Genomic DNA, 20,511 nt, shown 5'->3' on the forward strand with positions numbered 1-20,511 from the left:
AAAGTGTACACAGTAGTGTAATGAAAGTGTACACAGTAGTGTAATGAAAGTGTATGCGGCAGTGTAATTGAAATGTCATAAATCGTGTACACGATTATTTTAATTTGCAAAGGAAGACGAAGGGCTTTCATAGGTAACGTCTAAAATAGTTTCACACCTAGGTCCAAGAGTTATGCTGCATCGCTAAAATACATTGCCCCCATATTCCTTGGCTGTTACAGAATGGAAATCTGTGAAACTATTTTAGATTTCAGATTTCAGATTTTTATTTCTCTCAGACATACAAAGTATGTAACAATAGGTCAATATGTATCATATTCATATAGACATGGCGGATAACAAAGCCATAAAGGCTACAAACTAATTACATACATTCAATAGCTTTTCAAGTTTTTCTAGAAATTTGCAAACATTTTTTAAAACTTTTACATTGTATATAGTAAATAGTCCACGCATTTTAATAAGGCTAGGTAAAGTATAGTAGTAATTTGGAATAAATAGTTGTCTTATTTGTTTAACAGATACATGTTCGCACTTAAATAGATAATGATATTCATCACCAATTTCATTAAAACAAAGATTACAAGTTCTGTTTTTTTGGGGTATTCCAATCCATCTTCCAGTTTCTATAGGTAAGTGCATATTTGAAGTTCTAAACTTAACAACAATTTGGCTTTCTTTTGGCTAGTTTCACAAAGAATTTTTTAAGTTCAAAATTTGTTTTAAAATTGGAATAGGTAGATCCTCCTGAAGAGCTCTCGATATCGTTAAACCATTTTTGGATAAACTGATCTTGTAATCTTTGTTTCACAACAAGTTTCAAATAATCTGTATTGAACGTACATGCTTTCTGATATACCCAGATAAAATTTAAACCTGTTTCTATACATATATCATGAACATTCTTTAACCATTTGAACTCCATGATTCCATTTGTTTGTAAGTTAAATATTAAGTTATACACAGTGCTTGACAGACTATTGCTAGTTATCAAAAAACATAATTATACCCAAAACATAATTACTCTGGTTTTAACTTCAACATATAAAGGGAATCTCCCGATCTCTCCATAAACCATGTAGTTTGGCGTGCTTCTTTTAATACCCAATATACGCTTGCAGAATTGTAAATGTAGTTTTTCCAATAGCGCTTAAATTTTCAAAACTTCAAGAACCTCTATCTCTTCATTACATATTGTAAAATGAAACTGTGTTCGACATTTTCTCTTAGAAAATATAACAATTTTGGTTTTGTTGATATATACATCAAGCTTCCAGCTGTTACAATATAATTCAAAAGTATTAAGAGCTGATTGGAGTCCTTCCGCCGATTCAGACATGATAACAGTATCATCTGCATAGAGAATTATAAACAGTTTAATGTATATTCCAATATTTTCACTTAAAGTTTCTGTTGTTTGTGAACAATTAACGCTGTTTTCTTCAAGAAAATCTCCTAGATCATTAAGATAAATGGCAAATAAAAATGGCGATAAATTTTCTCTTGTTTTACCCCGACGTTACAGTTGAACATTTCAGATATATCATTTCCATTTTTAACACAGGATTTAGTTTTTGCATATAAATTAAAAATGACTTTGAACATTTTCCCAGTTATTTACTTTTTTGAACTTTTTTCCATAGCCCAAGTCTCCAAACCGAATCAAATGCCTTTTTGAAATCTATATAGGAACAGAACAACTTTTTTCCGAGTGAAAAATAAATTGAGGTTAAGGTATGTAGAATGAAAATATTGTCCGTGGTGGAGTGATTTTTCCTGAATCCAGCCTGAGCCCAAGATGATAAGACGTTACCTATGACACCAGAGATAAGCTGGGCTGTGGCTGAATGAGTGACCGCCAGCTTACAGATTCTTTTTATCTCTGGTGTCACCGGAGACAAATATATTATAATACATATTGGAATATCTATATGTCTCTGTTGTCATTGATGGGTCTTAAATGACGAAACGGGGACGCAACTGTATTGAGTGTAATCAACATTTACTTTGTCTGGTTTTCTGAATCGACGTGTAGTAAATAGTTTATTAGGTCATTTTGTTTGTGCTTTCTTTATGGGTATTTGTATGGATTTTCTTTCAGCATTGTTGACGTGATGTTAATGTACATAAACGATGAATAACGACCATTTTCTTTAATCTTAATAAAATGAATCATTGGTTTGGAAATCATCTGTGTTTTATTTATGTTTATATTCATGGCGCCACATTTGCCGTCTGTTTCAATCATAACTTGGCCGAGAGTGTTGCATTCCATTGCGTCAGTCTTGAGGTAACTGGTCCGTGCTATTACTATTCAGTATTATTGATATTAATACATTTATAATATTTTGTATGATGTTTTCGGCCATCAGATCTATGACATCCAGCCTATTAAAACCTTGCGATTCATTTACTTTGGTTGAGGCACTTACTTAGATAGCAATCGTGGTTGAGGTCGCCAAAAAGTATACTGTACGTATATCTCCACTTATCGACATATTCGCTAACTTGTAGGTAATCTCTAAATAAAGACGTGGGACATTTCGTGTCGCTTCAATTCATACTGTCTATAGTACGCCTGTACTATTTCATACATTCAAAAGGCACTATAAGATATACACTAAACTGACTTATAATAGGTGTATACGAAGACATCACTAAGGTACACCCTTAAATATGAAGACTTCACTACGATAGATTAGGAGATACACTCCTCTTCGACAATAATAACAATAAAAGTACGAACATGTCATAGCGACATATATACAATAACTAAGTGGGGTGCTTACAGTACAGTAACAGTTTGATTGACGTAAGCAGGGTTTTTTAATCATAAATTACCTCTCCTCAAGTCCTAACCTGTGTGCGATTACGTAGAACGGATAGCGGTAAATTCACCTTCTTCAAACGTGTGGCGTATTTAAAAAAAACATTTTCGTATTGAATAACACATTGCAGCATACCATACAAATGTTAAAGCACCAAATAAACTAGAACGTTAAGAGTGAGCGGTTAAAAATATTTATAGTTATTTCTCTTACGAGTATTCCACAGACACCGGACATAACTTACCAGTATACCACAGGTACCAGACATAACTTACCAGTATACAACAGGCACCAGACATAATTTATCAGTATACTACAGGCACCAGACATAACTTACCAGTATATCACAGGCACCAAACATAACTTACCAGTATACAACAGGCACCAGACATAATTTACCAGTATACTACAGGCACCAGACATAATTTATCAGTATACTACAGGCACCAGACATAACTTACCAGTATACCACATACACCAGACATAACTTACCAGTATACCTGAGGCACCAGACATAACTTACCAGTATATCACAGGCACCAAACATAACTTCCCAGTATACAACAGGCACCAGACATAACTTACCAGTATACTACAGGCACCAGACATAACTTACCAGTATACAGCAGGCACCAGACATAATTTACCAGTATACTACAGGCACCAGACATAATTTATCTGTATACTACAGGCACCAGACATAACTTACCAGTATACCACAAGCGCCAGACATAATTTCCCAGTACACCACAGGCACCAGACATAACTTACCAGTATAATACAGACACCAGACATAACTTACCAGTATACCTAAGGCACCAGACATAACTTACCAGTATACCTGAGGCACCAGACATAACTTACCAGTATATCACAGGCACCAAACAAAACTTACCAGTATACAACAGGCACCAGACATAACTTACCAGTATATCACAGGCACCAAACAAAACTTACCAGTATACAACAGGCACCAGACATAATTTACCAGTATACCACAGGCACCAGACATAATTTACCAGTTTACCACAGACACCAGACATAACTTACCAGTATACAACAGGCACCAAACATAACTTACCAGTATACCACAGGCACCAGACATAATTTACCAGTATACCACAGGCACCAGACATAACTTACCAGTATACCACAGACACCAGACATAACTTACCAGTATACTACAGGCACCAGACATAATTTATCAGTATACTACAGGCACCAGACATAACTTACCAGTATACTACAGGTTATGTGCAGATCCAGGGAAGGGAGCTTCTTTTAGGCAGGCGCCTCCACCATTCTTACTGAAATAAACAGTAGTTCTATAGTTCTGAGGTAGACCTGTCCCCTACTCCCTTCACAACAATTGTGAGGGAAGAATGGCAGATCTAACACTTTTATTTTATTTTTATTTCCACACATTTTCAATGGATGGAGATGTTAACAGTAAACGTCATCAACTTAGCGCCCTCTCCCAAAATCGTATGATTCGCCACTCAATGTATTTGGGAATTCCCGGAAAACTTTGAAGATTTACGATTGACCCCAAGTTCAACTCATTATTCATCTTCCTTTCCGAATATCGACTTTCTGAGGCACCTAATTCGGATCCGATGTTTCTAGGATAACGGATCAATAAATGGATCTCTGTTTGTCGTGACAATATCTCTCATTTAATTTCCCTTTTTTTTCAATTAAAAAAAATCTGTCATTTCTTTCTTATAATGAAAATTTCAATTTTAATTGAAAATTACCACGCCCCTCTCTTCCAGATGTCAGTATATTATAAGGAGGTATATAATTAGTGTAACTTTGATTACATCGAGTGAACGTCATCCTTTGAAATATTATATTATAATTATTATACCGAGGGAAATTGCGACAATTATTCAAAATTCATCATAACAATTTAATCGGATTAAAGTACATATTAGAATGCAGACATGCAGAAAATGCTAGACATTTTATTATTCTTAATTGCGCGGTGGCCAAGTCTGGCATTCTGCTACCACCAGCCCTCCACCATTGGGTTGCGGGTTCGAGACCTACGTTGGGCAGTCGCCAGGTACTGGCCGTAGGTCAGTGGTTTTCTCTCCGGGAACTCTGGTTTTCCTTCACCACCAAAACCTGGCACGTCCTTAAATGACCAAAACTGTTAATAGGACGTAAAACACAAACAAACCAAACTTAATTCTGCTGTCAATTGGGATGTTGTTCAGGATATAATGGTGGAACAGAACAAGGCAATCACATGTAATGCTAATCCGAACCCTAAATTTTTACTTTGGAGGATCCTCAGAGTTTGTATATTTATAAGGTTTTCTAACTCAAATAGAATTCATAATTGAATTATTTTACTAAACGTAATTAACATACCTCACGTTACGCATTGTCGTGTGTCTGAGAGTTAAATGAAAACTAAATCTGAAATCTATATTGGTATAATTTCAGCTACTGTATATTATTTACAAATCGTTTGTTCCTTACGTATTTTTATTTGACAAAACAAAAGTGAACATTTTACAGAGGTTGTAACAATTTATGAGATGTCCTTTTCCAAATAACAAAATTCTGATGGAAGTTAATGTACAACAGATAAAAGTGGTCATGTCATAATTATTTTGATTTAGTAGATCACAGCAAAATAAACCCAGTATTAAAATGGTTTGTTGAAAACATTTGTAGGCGGATGGCTTCAGAAAAATTATACTTTGAATTAACTGCAAATTTAAAATACCTATTACAACAATATTAATGCATTAAAGAACAATGTTAATGTAGAAATTATTTTTATTTATTGTGAAGAAATTTTTATTAAGTTATTTTTAAATGATGAAATCAACCTTACCGGATCTTACCACGGACTTAGATAACTAATATAATTCCGTGATCTAACCAACTGCGCGTGTACGTCATCCTTCGCCTAGTAACTCTGAATGTCCTTTCCTGGTGCCCGCCAGGAAAGATCCGAGTTTCTCTGTAAATATTTAACTTTGTCTCACCATAATTAGGTTGAATTCTTAGAGATCATCTATCTCATCACGTTTGTAAACAGGACTGACTGTATATATATATATACATTACTGAGCTTATGCAAGGCCGACTAGTATTCCTGTATCATACATTCCTGGAATGTCCTTTAATTTCCGCGAGTCCGGTCGTTAATTCAAGCTCATGTTCACATATTCTATATATTTTATTTTGTGCAAAAAAAGATGTTTCCAACCGATACTCTGGTTTCAATATATGTGTACATTTATATAGTGCATGTATAATAAAATCGAAATGTGTTTTATCAAAAAGTACAATTAAACAGGATGAAAGTGAATAAACACATGTGCAATATTTTTCATGGTTTTGCATTGCTCTGATTTGAAACAATGTACGGCTTAAATTGTATAAAAATGTTGATAATTAACGTTACAAAATCGACCGTTACTTGATGCAATTTGATACTTTGTAACACATTTTTCCCACCAGTTTTAATTGACAGGATTTCCATATATAGATGTGGATATGATTTAAGCAATTTTATTGTTGATAGTCAATTTCATTTCTATAAAGCCGAGTAATTGCATGTCTCACGCTACGCTGACCAACAATCTAGAAGCCACCTTATAGGCACCTGTCTTTATATGCGGACGAGCAAGTGTACACAAGCTCCTCTCCGGGCTACACAATGCTAATTGTTTACAAATAGCGTACGTCACAGCGGTTAACCTGTTGTACACCAGTGGCTAGGGTTTTACAATTTGATCCCTTATGACAATATATTTGGTTTACAGTATACGAAATATATACGGCCACATTGTTGGAACGTTGCCTAGATACATGACGCTAGAGTAGGGCGATTTACTACCGGGGTAGATCAACTGTGACTGGGCGACCAATCAGAAAGCGCGTATCAAAGCTCCATTTTCGTGAACTGAACGGGGGCACGTTGGATATAACAGCAGAAAGCTTCATTGATATTACCCCCAGAAAACTGTCCTCAGGAAGTTTCGACATTACATTTCGTACAGGAGGAGGACTAGAGATACTTGAGATTCATTCCGGGGGACAATCATACACTATGTGAAAGGACGCAAGCTTCCGTGATTCCCAAGCGCTGGCCCGCTTGTAGTTAGTGTCGAGGCCCCATAGCTCTCTATGTGAGGTTGTAGAAAAAGTGCCTTATGAAAAGAAAGTTTCGAAATATGAAGGAAAAGTACAAAATTCCAAACATTTTAATATCAACATTATGTATTCTATGGCTGGCCATAGGTGAGTTTTAGAAAGTCATTCAAGTAAGCTTTGATGTTGTCAAGTTGTACATGCTGTGAATCTGGTGCAGCTGTGATGGAGTGAAACTTTATATTACTTTAGAGCATTATCAGAAATCACAAGTAGAATTCAAATAACACAGTTTAACATGGAAGTATTATTGTTTAACCGGTGATTTAAATAATTTTGAGTAATATTGATTAGTTAGATATTTCAGTTACAAAAATAATGTTATCCAAGTTTCAACTGTTTGTTTTATTTGTGTGATATACAACAAGTGGAAAAATTGGGAAGAAGTGATCCTCTTTCATAAAATATATAATCAAAGGTATAATATACGTAATCGACATTTTTTATGCTAAAATCTGTTCTCTTACAATTAAAAACGAAATGTAAAGATATCAACTTATCTCACATTGTTTATTTCCTTTAAAAAATGAAAAGTTGAAAACGATTTTCAAAACAAACCGATATCAGGCTTTGTTTATATTAATAGTAGTAACCCACTGATTACAATGATGGAATATTGTGTTATACAAGACTAGGATCACAGGATTAGTTGACATGACTTAAATATTTGTTTCGTCGCCTTAGAATGGAAGTCGAATATAAAAAACAACGTAAGTTGTTACAGACTCTGAAAATGTATGTCAAATTTGATAATAATTTTTTTTTTAATGTACACAATAAAAAAAAAAAAAAAATCTTAATTGTTATTGATATGACAAGGAAATAACATAGGCAGGACATGTACAGTTAACAATAAGAAAACACTAAAACTGATTAAAGGTCTATTTAATGATATTCGAAACTACCGGTAATATTAAAAAGAAATGTTTTCAATAAATTTTATTAAGTTAAAAAGAATAGTAAGGATTGCTTCGATAATGAAATACATGTGGATTTACCCCATGTTTTGCCATTGGCATATAGCTTTGTGAAATACACCATTTGGTCAGGCTATGGGTTTCCAACAGACCTCACACATTGGTACTGGGTATATCAAACTTGAACCTCAAAACACATTTAGTATTCTAATTACTGCTCAACTAGAGAAATAAAAGTTTTAAGTAAAACTAAGTGCTAGTAATTATATAAGGTTACTACACAAGTTATTGCAATGTGATAACGAAGCATAACATTGTCTGTATTTAGAAACACCTAGCTATTATGATTTTTGAAATAGGAACATATTTCAATCAGTTGTGTAGGTGGACTGTAAATGATGTGCATGCAGTTTATCATCAAGCTATCTGCTCTCCACCCCAACATCCCTGCTCTGGTATAATATTTATCGCAAGTACAAATTTGAGGTGCATGCAATTGCTTATTTACTTTGCTTACATGTCAGTTATGTGTTCTGCCTGACATTGTAAAGATTTAAGATCGTGTATTGCAGTGTCTTTTGATTTTGGTACAAGTTATAAAATATATCTGAGCAAATTTTTATTTTCGTGAATTTTATGGTAGAATTTTAAAATAAAGGGCAGACTGGGCACAGCTGAAGGCCGACATGGTTGAACACCTGGAGACTTGACTATAATGGAAACTTGAGAAAATGCTATTTGAATTTGTGCCAGCTATATTGGTAAAGTGAGCAAACTTAAAATTATATGTACATAACCTGTATATGTATATAGGACATTTATGTACACTGTACAATACTAGTTTGGGTGGTAAGCACTGCCCATTTGTCAAATAAGCTGTAACAACTTTCATAAAATTATGCTTACCTGGCTTTTTTCCAGCTTTATTAAAATGTCCTTTGATAATGCTAGCAGGATATACATATATTGTCAAAAAACAGAATCCAAATGTCACATAAAAACGCTCATAAAACATAAATTTGACATTACAAACAAAATTTGCAGAATGCTGTGGTGTGGAATTTGTGTCTTGACAATTTTTTTAAAAGGACCTTCCGGCAGTGCTAGGTGATAAAAATCTAATACTAGGGAATGTTCAGTTCATACAGGGTTCTTAAGTTCGTTTTTGTTAAAAAATTTGAAATAAAAATTTAACTCATGAGAACTCTTTATTCTAGCCTGTTTAGAGTTAAAAAATATAGGCTTATAAAGATCTGTTATATTGTGTGATTTGTCAACCAAGGTTTCTAAAATCAATGAATATACCAATATCCACTTTATAGAAGAGATATTTTAATCATATTGAATCTGTTAGCAGATAATCATAAGTTTAATAAGATTAATTAAATCAATCTCTCCTTAATGATGTAGACAGAAAAAGGTCAACAAGAGGGTCAGATTTGTTTTAAGTTTAGCATAAGATTTTAGTTTAATATATTAAACAGGTATGTAGTGACGTTGTATGATAGGTATATATTTAGTTCACAAATTATGTAATTATACTGTATAACATATATGTAATAACATTGCATAATAGGTATGTAATTACATTGTATCATATTTATGTAATTAAGTTGTATAAATGATATAAAATTATATTGTATAACAGGTTTGTAATTACATTGTATGAATGGAATGTAATTCAAAAATTACTTACGCTGTATAAAAGGTATGTAATTATAACAGGTATGTAATAGCATTGTATAACAGATATGTGATTACTTTGTATCACAGTTATGTAATTAAGTTATATAACCGGTATATATTTATGTTGTATAACGGGTATGTTATTATGTTGCAGATTCTGTGTCTGGATCATGTTCTGCGGGTCAGTTCTTTGATTCTGTAAACGGCACATGCTACGACTGCAATTCTGGATTTTAGTAAGTACATGTTCATGTAAAAACAAAAGGCTTAAAAAAAAAGCATTTCAAAAAATAAACAAAAAGTTTATGTTTCATTATTTACAGATAGCAAGGTAGTAATTTTAAATAAAACACAATCTATTAAATTTTTAATTTATTCATTTTAAAAATTTAAAAAAGAAAGAAATACTATATATCTGAACTATGTTTCCTACATTATTTTCACCCTTTGCCTAACTATTGTACCTCAATCCAAGGGTTATGGCACTGGGGATATTGACACTTTCTGTTTAAAACAAAATTTCCGAGTATTTTGGCATTTATAAATAGAAGAATAACTATAAAAACACATGTTTACCGCTCGATACACTTGATTAGAAAGGGTGGCTTTATTCAGAAAGCTAGACTTGTAGCCTGGTCGATAACCTTAGAAATCAGCAGTTTTTACATGTCGGGTGTTATCACCATAACCTGGACTGGATTACATGTGTCATTGTAACAACGGTCGTTCTAATCGTGTTACCTCTTGTTTATTTTGCCATTGCTGAGTACATGTAAAGATTGTGGAATTGTACATTTGAAACATTAACACTAAATGTGTTCAAATATTTGTTTTGTAGAGCTGGTTTCTCACTCTAGGATCTTTAATTTAGAGAGAAAAAACGAAACTTTTGTAATTTCAATCTCTCAGATATCAGATCCGAAGTCTAAACCTAGCAAGCAAGCAAAATGTAGTTCAGGACACTTTCTTTGCAAAAACTTAGTAGGTGATAGCCAGTCTTATGTGCTTGTAGCATTTACTGATCAAATCTACACACACATAACAGAACATGCCTATGAATGGCTGGGGATATTGTGATTTACATATTGATTATTATCTATGTGCTCTTGTTTTCATTGAAAACATTATAACTACATAATTGCTATATTACAACATACATATATATACAAAGATTTATATTCCCTAACAACATTTACTTTACATGGAAAGAAACTTCGTTCTCTATTTGTTTGAAAACATGCATGTTCATAACTTCTACCTCCAGCCTAGTAGCGTCTTCTTTGAAAAGATTTGATAATTGTATTGACAGTTGTATACTAATACCATAATTTACCTGTCTATAAAAACTACTATTTGCCTGTCCATAGTGACCATGTTTTAACCTTACAGGATTACCATTTAATATTTATCTGATTTTAGAATAACTGTTACCTATATATAGTGCCTGCTTTTTTTTTTACAATAAGAGTGATAACACATTGATACCTTTCCATAATAACTGGGATTTACCTGCCTACAATGTAAATTTACCTGAGTATAGTGACCACTATATACAGGAAAAATATTACTTATTACCTTCATATAGTGACCTGTATTTACCTGCCTGTAATGTAAATTTACCTGGCTATAGTGACCACTATATACAGGAAAAATATTACTTATTACCTTCATATAGTGACCAGTATTTACCTGTCTGTTATGTAAATTTATCTGGCTATAGTGACCACTATATAGAGGAATAATATTACTTATTACCTTCATATAGTGACCTGTATTTATCTGCCAACTCCTATTTCTACCTGTATATTATGACCACTAGTTACCTGTCAATAATGACTGTAAAGTCATTTTCACCTGTGTATAGTGACTGCTAGTTACCTGTCAATAACAACTGTGAACTCATATTTCTACCTACGTTTAAAGACCACTAGTTACCTGTCAATAACGACTGTTGTGTTTAATAATGACTGTAAACTCATATTTCTACCTGTGTATAACGACCACCAGTTACCTGTCAACAATGACTGTAAACTCATATTTCTACCTGTGTATAACGACCACTAGTTACCTGTCTAAATGACCAGTATTTACCTGTCTAAATGACCAGTATTTACGGAGACAGGATGAACACATACGCTGTCCTGTATTTGTTTACTGTAGTTAGGATCGGTAAGCTTGTGCCTATTTTGTTTGTGAATTCCTTGGACGATATGTTTATTGTGGGTATAACTTGATGCTGATTGGACTGTCAGAGATAATGGTTTTCTATGTATATAGATAGAACTGATGGATTTGTTGGGTGAATGATGTAGCACTAGACAAGGAATATTATACAAATCCCCCGTCACATATTGATTTCTCTCCTTAGGGTAATACCTGTTAAATACTTATTAGTTCATGCAAGACTAGCAAAATATAACTTACGTGTGACTCAGCTCAATTAATGTAATTGATATATATTTTTGTTCATATTGATTTTTTGTTTATTACGAAATCTGTTTATCAATTTTGTGTTCCATCAACTTGATCCAGGAACTGAAGTGTAGTGTGTAAGGATTAACATCAATTATTGAATGCCAATTAACTATCTTCTATCATTTTTAAGCCTGCTTGGTTTTCTGATATAATAGGATATTGGGTAAAACAGTTTTTTACAAGTCTGGTCTGTTCAGGTATATTATTTCCTAACCCATGACCAGGTGTGTGTACGGGTTTAATATAGGTAAAAACTAGGTTACACAACAGGTAAAGGTGTGTGTGTGTGTGTGTGTGTGTTACACAACAGGTAAAAAATAGTGATCACACAGAAAGGAAGTAAAATATGGGTTCTTACATAACAGGTTAAAAATAAGGTAACTTACACAACAGGAAAACAAACTAGGCTTTGCTCAGAACAGGTAAAACACCGGGTTAACATAGCAGGTAAAACAGTGTTAGGTTTGTGAAAAATAGCATTTGTTATAAACTGATATGATTCTAACATAGGTACAATGATTAATTTATAAAAAATGTTCGTAGGTATTATAATTTATTCATATGCAGGTTTTCCCATATTATTTGAAATGCTAGCAAGATATAGGATTCTTAAGACTTAATCATGCATAAAACATTGAAAAATCAATATTTCCTCTTTCACATTAGGTATTCTGTACTAAAGTTGTGAGCTTGTGTCGGACATCGTTGTGAATTGCAATTAACCGAAGTTGACGACGGAGAGTTTTCTGATCAAAGCTTCCGCTGCTATTGACATGCTGATCTCCGACACATTAGGGATTATACCGTGGTGAATTGGCACATAAATTTATGTCCGATTACTAAACCATGTCACCGAGTCAATTTAGGTGCCACATAAAGGAGTTAAATGAAGCAACACAATTGACTAAATATTTTTGGAATTTATCCATACGTTGTGGATGATGTTAAAAGGTCAGAATTGTCCAGTAGAGAAGGTGTATACCAATAAATGATCAACTGATAGCTATGAAACATTATTAGATTGTTGATATTGAGTAACTTGAAAGCCATCGCTACCACAATTCATGTAGATTTTCCAGATGAATTTACTTCAAACATTTATATATGGTTTTTAGGCCATTAATTCTCCCCAGATATCACAATATTACTTTCTCATTTTCATTAATGTTGGATTAAGATAGATATCTGGTGGTGCTATTTGAAAATTGGAAATGCTTTTGACACAACATGATGAGGTTACATTGTTGACTCTCAGAAAGCTGATAATTTGTATTATGTATATAGTAGTGTAATAGTAGGGATTAAGGAACCCTGTCCCACAACAGGCAAAACATTAGAGAGTTCCAGTGTGGTTTTCATACACTCAGTAACCTCCCCTTATTTTTGTGTTGAATATAAATATAACTGTAATAGGACTAGGCCATCAAACGACCCCTGACCAGGCCCAATGTATAGGACTAGGCCATCAAACGACCCCTGAGCAGACCCAATGTATAGGACTAGGCCATCAAACGACCCCTGACCAGGCCCAATGTATAGGACTAGGCCATCAAACGACCCCTGACCAGGCCCAATGTATAGGACTAGGCCATCAAACGACCCCTGACCAGGCCCAATGTATAGGACTAGGCCATCAAACGACCCCTGACCAGGCCCAATGTATAGGACTAGGCCATCAAACGACCCCTGACCAGGCCCAATGTATAGGACTAGGCCATCAAACGACCCCTGACCAGGCCCAATGTATAGGACTAGGCCATCAAACGACCCCTGACCAGGCCCAATGTATAGGACTAGGCCATCAAACGACCCCTGACCAGGCCCAATGTATAGGACTAGGCCATCAAACGACCCCTGACCAGGCCCAATGTATAGGACTAGGCCATCAAACGACCCCTGACCAGGCCCAATGTATAGGACTAGGCCATCAAACGACCCCTGACCAGGCCCAATGTATAGGACTAGGCCATCAAACGACCCCTGACCAGGCCCAATGTATAGGACTAGGCCATCAAACGACCCCTGACCAGGCCCAATGTATAGGACTAGGCCATCAAACGACCCCTGACCAGGCCCAATGTATAGGACTAGGCCATCAAACGACCCCTGACCAGGCCCAATGTATAGGACTAGGCCATCAAACGACCCCTGACCAGGCCCAATGTATAGGACTAGGCCATCAAACGACCCCTGACCAGGCCCAATGTATAGGACTAGGCCATCAAACGACCCCTGACCAGGCCCAATGTATAGGACTAGGCCATCAAACGACCCCTGACCAGGCCCAATGTATAGGACTAGGCCATCAAACGACCCCTGACCAGGCCCAATGTATAGGACTAGGCCATCAAACGACCCCTGACCAGGCCCAATGTATAGGACTAGGCCATCAAACGACCCCTGACCAGGCCCAATGTATAGGACTAGGCCATCAAACGACCCCTGACCAGGCCCAATGTATAGGACTAGGCCATCAAACGACCCCTGACCAGGCCCAATGTATAGGACTAGGCCATCAAACGACCCCTGACCAGGCCCAATGTATAGGACTAGGCCATCAAACGACCCCTGACCAGGCCCAATGTATAGGACTAGGCCATCAAACGACCCCTGACCAGGCCCAATGTATAGGACTCTCAAACTTTTTGCCTTCATTTTTATGCCCCGGGGTGGGGGGTGGGGGCATATAGTGTTGGCCATGTCCCTCTGTAATCAAAGTGGTTGTTACTATTTATAGAACATCAAACACTGAAAGTAATGTCACATGGTGATGGGGGCATTCATGTCTTACAAACATTTTAAAGTTTTCATAAAAGTTTGGCAATGGTATGGGTTTCTTTTCAGAAATGATTATTAGTTATATAGATGCTATTTTCATGCAGATTAAAAAGTTTCCAATTCAAAGTTTTCTTTATTGGTACACTAAGGAATCCTTAAGTTAGGTCATCAACATGCATGGACACCTGTACTGTCTCATCATGTTCCTACTTTTCACCAAGCTAGGATTCTAATAAGCTTACTGACTACACCCGCATGTAGTACAGTAATGTGACATATTACTGACATTGCTTGTACAATGTAGTACATAAATGATGTAAAATGAGGGAAGTCGCCCCAGCAATATAAAGTTCTGTCAACTGATTTGCTCTTGTTTGGCCAAATGGAAGGGTCAAGTGGCTAATCTTAAGCAGGTATTAATTTCTTTAAAGAAATAAAAAATCCTACTCATTTAATTAGATATCTCAACAAGGATCCTTGGAAACTAATTTCCTCTCAGAAATTAAATAGGTTTGTGACACCAGTAATGGACTAATTAGTTTTACATAAGTACCTGTGACCAGATCTACCTTTATGTACTGACCTGTACATGTACTTTTACTGCAGTATCACATTGTGATGTTTTCTGTCCATTCCTATAGATCTGGGGAGATAAGGACAGGAAATTGGCTACAAAAACATGACTTCAAGACCTAACTTGTAAACTGACTTTTCATTAAATTGCTGAAGTTACATAACAGACAACACAGTCTGTTAGCAGTGGGTCCGTTTATGTCGGGGCTAGCCTGGCCACCATTTTAAAAGACCTAAAATTTCCATCTTAATTAAGGCGTCTATGATAATATCTCTGAAGACATTGTAGGTTTATATAGAAACAAAGGAATTGTTCTGGAATGGGGAACCTATTTCTGTGCTGTCTGAACAATGTGGAAATAATTGACCCTTAAAGGAATGTCCTAATTATAGAACAGCATATATAAACCATATATTTCATTGACCAAACTGACAATTGTTTTGTCATGTGGCTATGAATAGACTTTTTTTTACATGGACAAGTGAATGCTAAGTAGAAAAATATAAGTCGACTTATCAGACATTGTCCTGTACAAAGGTCTGGGTTACACAATGCCCTGTACAATAACACAATGCCCTGTACAAAGGTCTGGGTAACACAATGTCCTGTACAAATGTACAAAGGGCTGGGTTACACAATGTCCTGTACAAAGGTCTTGGTTACACAATGTCCTGTACAAAGATCTGGGTTACATAATGTCCTGTACAAAGGTCTGGGTTATACAATGTCCTGTACAAAGGTCTGGGTTACATGATGTCCTGTACAAAGGTCTGGGTTACACACTGTCTTGTGCAAAGGTCTGGGTTACACAATGTCCTGTACAAATGTACAAAAGTCTGGGTTACACAATGTCCTGTACAAATGTACAAAAGTCTGGGTTACACAATGTCCTGTACAAATGTACAAAAGTCTGGGTTACACAATGTCCTGTACAAATGTACAAAGGGCTGGGTTACACAATGTCCTGTACAAATGTACAAAGGGCTGGGTTACACAATGTCCTGTACAAAGGTCTGGGTTACACAATGTCCTGTACAAAGGTCTGTGTTACACACTGTCTTGTGCAAAGGTCTGGGTTACACAATGTCCTGTACAAAGGTCTGGGTTACACAATGTCCTGTACAAAGATCTGGGTAACATAATGTCCTGTACAAAGGTCTGGGTTACACAATGTCCTGTACAAATGTACAAAGGTCTGGGTTACACAATGTCCTGTACAAGTGTCTGGGTTACACAATGTCCTGTACAAAGGTCTCTGGGTTCCCCCAGCATAATACTTTAAATAAGATAACTGAGGGGTGTACATATTGTACGACTGCCTTTGGTCTGTGTATCTATACAGTCTCAAAGTTTACAGACAGTATTTAGGATTTCTAATGAATAATCCTATTGATACATAAAACCCTCAGAATAATGTATTTTAACTCATCAAAAGTTTCTCATCTTCATTGATTTAACATTAAATTTGTAATTGAATATTAAAACTTACTACAAACTAAAAAATAAATCGTAAGATTTAATGCATATAACTAGCAATTTACTAGATTTTTTTTTCTTCCAATGGTATCTTTTAAATTAAGCATATATATCCTAATTTCAAATTTGACTTAAGTCATATCTGATTTGAGTAAATATCAGTATAAAAGCTTTTTCTTTCATTCCATTAAATGGTTATCTAGTCAATCTAGGGGTAATGTTGGTATAATATACTGCTAAAAGTGTGTAGAGTGAAACGTGGGAAGATATTAAATGTATATATATATAGAGACACAGGCTTTTAAATGATTGTGAAATAAGGTAGCCATAGGCAATGTTGTCTTATAGTATTTATTTCTTTTAAGTATCGCATACAACGCATTGCAAAACATTTCCAGTTTATAGAAGTAACACATTTCAATACTACTTATGTTGTACATAATATATACCTCAAATTATTTCTTACAAAACCAGATTTTAATTTTTGTATTGTTGCATGACAAGGCTTAATTTGGTCTCACATTTGGTCTCTGATAGTGCCTCCTATTTAAAGCCCAGTGTCTCTGACATTGACTGAATAACCAGGTTTTTGTTGATTTTGGACCATGGTTTTTGAAGAAATTAAAGGTGGCATGGAGTTACAATATTCAGGATTGTGAAATCGGGGTATTCTCTATAAGTGTAATTGGGTTGTAATTAGTTTACTTCTGTGACAGGAATTTAATCAGTAACTGGACAGAAGATTCTAGACTCTATCCAGGCACTGTTAAACCTGATCAACATACTTATGTATAGTTGTTTCATCTTGTGACTGTTAAATTGTACAGATCAGAAAAGATAATTATATAATTCAAGGCTATATATTCAAGGAAAGGAAATCGTTGGGAAGCTTTCTGACTTGTTTACAGCTGAGGCACTAACATAAATGACAATTACTTCTGACATGTAAAGTATAGATTTATGCTTTTCAGATCAAAGGACTGTGAATTTTATTTATTTATATTTATTATATGCTGTAAATAATAAAATATTTCTTTGTCATGTAAAGTTTTTCCTAATGCAGGTGTTGTTTCCATATTCATGGTCCATCTGCATGAACTCTAGGTAATTTCTGATTCATACAGGGATTGTCCCAGTGTGATTTCTGATTCATACAGGAGTTGTCCCAGTGTGATTCCTGATTCATAAGGGAGTTGTCCCAGCGTGATTCCTAATTCATACAGGAGTTGTCCCAGCGTGATTCCTAATTCATACAGGAGTTGTCCCAGCGTGATTCCTAATTCATACAGGAGTTGTCCCAGTGTGATTTCTGATTCATACAGGAGTTGTCCCAGTGTGATGCCTGAATCATACAGGGGTTGTCCCAGTGTGCTTCCTGATTCATACAGGGAATGTTACATGGTGATTCCTGATTCATACAGGGGTTGTCCCAGTGTGATTCCTGATTCATACAGGGATTGTCCCAGTGTGATTCCTTATTCATACAGGGGTTGTCTTAGTGTGATGCCTGATTCATACAGGGGTTGTCCCAGGGTGATGCCTGATTCAAACAGGGATTGTCCCAGTGTGATTCCTGATTCATACAGGGGTTGTCCCAGGGGGAAGCCTGATTCATACAGGGAATGTTACATGGTGATTCCTGATTCAAACAGGGGTTGTCCCAGTGTGATTCCTGATTCATACAGGGATTGTCCCAGGGTGATTCCTGATTCATACAGGGGTTGTCCCAGTGTGATGCCTGATTCATACATGGGTTTTCCCAGGGTGATTCCTGATTCATACAGGGGTTGTCCAAGGGTGCTTCCTGATTCAAACAGGGGTTGTCTTAGTGTGATGCCTGATTCATACAGGGGTTGTCCCAGGGTGATGCCTGATTCATACAGGGATTGTCCCAGTGTGATTCCTGATTCATACAGGGATTGTCCCAGGGTGATTCCTGATTCATACAGGGATTGTCCCAGTGTGATGCCTGAATCATACATGGGTTGTCCCAGTATGCTTCCTGATTCATACAGGGAATGTTACATGGTGATTCCTAGTTCATACAGGGTTTGTCCCAGTGTGATTCTTTATTCAAATAGGGGTTGTCCCAGTTGTCCCAGTGTGATGCCTTATTCAAACAGGGGTTGCCCAGGGTGCTTCCTGATTCATACAGGAGTTGTCCCAGTGTGATTCTTGATTCATACAGGAGTTGTCCCAGTGTGATTCCTGCTTCATGCAGGATTTGTCCCAGTGTGATTCCTAATCCCTGCAGAGTTGTCCCAGTGTGATTCCTGATTCCTACAGGAGTTGTCCCAGTGTGATTACTGATTCATACAGGAGTTGTCCCATCGTGATTCCTAATTCATACAGGAGTTGTCCCAGCGTGATTCCTGCTTCATGCAGGAGTTGTCCCAGTGTGATTACTGCTTCATGCAGGAGTTGTCCCAGTGTGATTACTGATTCATACAGGAGTTGTCCCATCGTGATTCCTAATTCATACAGGAGTTGTCCCAGCGTGATTCCTAATTCATACAGGAGTTGTCCCAGTGTGATTTCTGATTCATACAGGAGTTGTCCCAGTGTGATTCCTAATTCCTGCAGAGTTGTCCCAGTGTGATTCCTGATTCATACAGGAGTTGTCCCAGTATGATTCCTTATTCATACAGTAGTTGTCCCAGTGTGATTCCTAATTAATACAGGAGTTGTCCCAGCGTGATTCCTAATTCATACAGGAGTTGCCCCAGAGAGATTCCTAATTCATACAGGAGTGGTCCCAGGGTGATTCCTAATTCATACAGGAGTTGTCCCAGGGTGATTCCTAATTCATACAGGAGTTGGCCCAGTGTGATTTCTGATTCATACAGGGGTTGTCCCAGTGTGATTCCTAATACATACATGAGTTGTCCCAGTGTGATTCCTGATTCATGCAGGAGTTGTCCCAGTGTGATTCCTTATTCATACAGGAGTTGTCCCAGTGTGATTCCTAATTCATACAGGAGTTGTCCCAGTATGATTCCTTATTCATACAGGAGTTGTCCCAGTGTGATTCCTAATTCATACAGGAGTTGTCCCAGCGTGATTCCTGATTCATACAGGGGTTGTCCCAGTGTGATTTCTGATTCATACAGGAGTTGTCCCAGCGTGATTCCTAATTCATACAGGAGTTGTCCCAGTGTGATTCCTTGTACTTTATTTGTGACCACCTTTCTGTGTATGAAAGGACATTTTAGAAAAGCTGCAACATAACTACCATATGGCAATACTCATGATCAAACAATATGTTGGATAGGACAAGTAATCTGATTGTCCCAAAGCATGGCCCCTTAGGCTAACTAAGGAACAATCACGATATTAAAAGTGATTATAAAAAATAAAAGCATTTTTTTTATTATAATGAATCTTTGTTATTATCCGTTTGCTTGGAGCTCTATATCAGGATATTGATATTGCACTGGGGAATCATGCTGTTTTGATAAACTACTGACATGGATAGACCAGAGGATGTAGGGTAACACACCTGGATACACAATATCCTCAAACTACTGACATGGATAGACTAGAGGATGTAGGGTAATACACCTGGATACACAATATCCTCAAACTACTGACATGGATAGAC

The 20,511-nt window shown here is 36.2% G+C and overlaps 1 protein-coding gene across 1 annotated transcript in view; it reads left to right on the forward strand.

The window, feature by feature from the left end:
• The first annotated feature begins 6,723 nt into the window (after window positions 1–6,723).
• The window catches only part of LOC110453079, a 184,925-nt gene continuing 171,137 nt past the window's right edge, over window positions 6,724–20,511 (forward strand). The window contains exons 1-2 of the mRNA XM_021501909.1: window positions 6,724–7,094; window positions 9,762–9,843. Coding sequence (XP_021357584.1) covers window positions 7,007–7,094; window positions 9,762–9,843 — 170 coding nt within the window. The 5' untranslated portion in view covers window positions 6,724–7,006. The remainder of the gene's footprint in view (window positions 7,095–9,761; window positions 9,844–20,511) is intronic.

This window comes from Mizuhopecten yessoensis, unplaced genomic scaffold (genome assembly GCF_002113885.1).
Source record: "Mizuhopecten yessoensis strain PY_sf001 unplaced genomic scaffold, ASM211388v2 scaffold7087, whole genome shotgun sequence".
Classification (NCBI taxonomy): domain Eukaryota; kingdom Metazoa; phylum Mollusca; class Bivalvia; order Pectinida; family Pectinidae; genus Mizuhopecten; species Mizuhopecten yessoensis.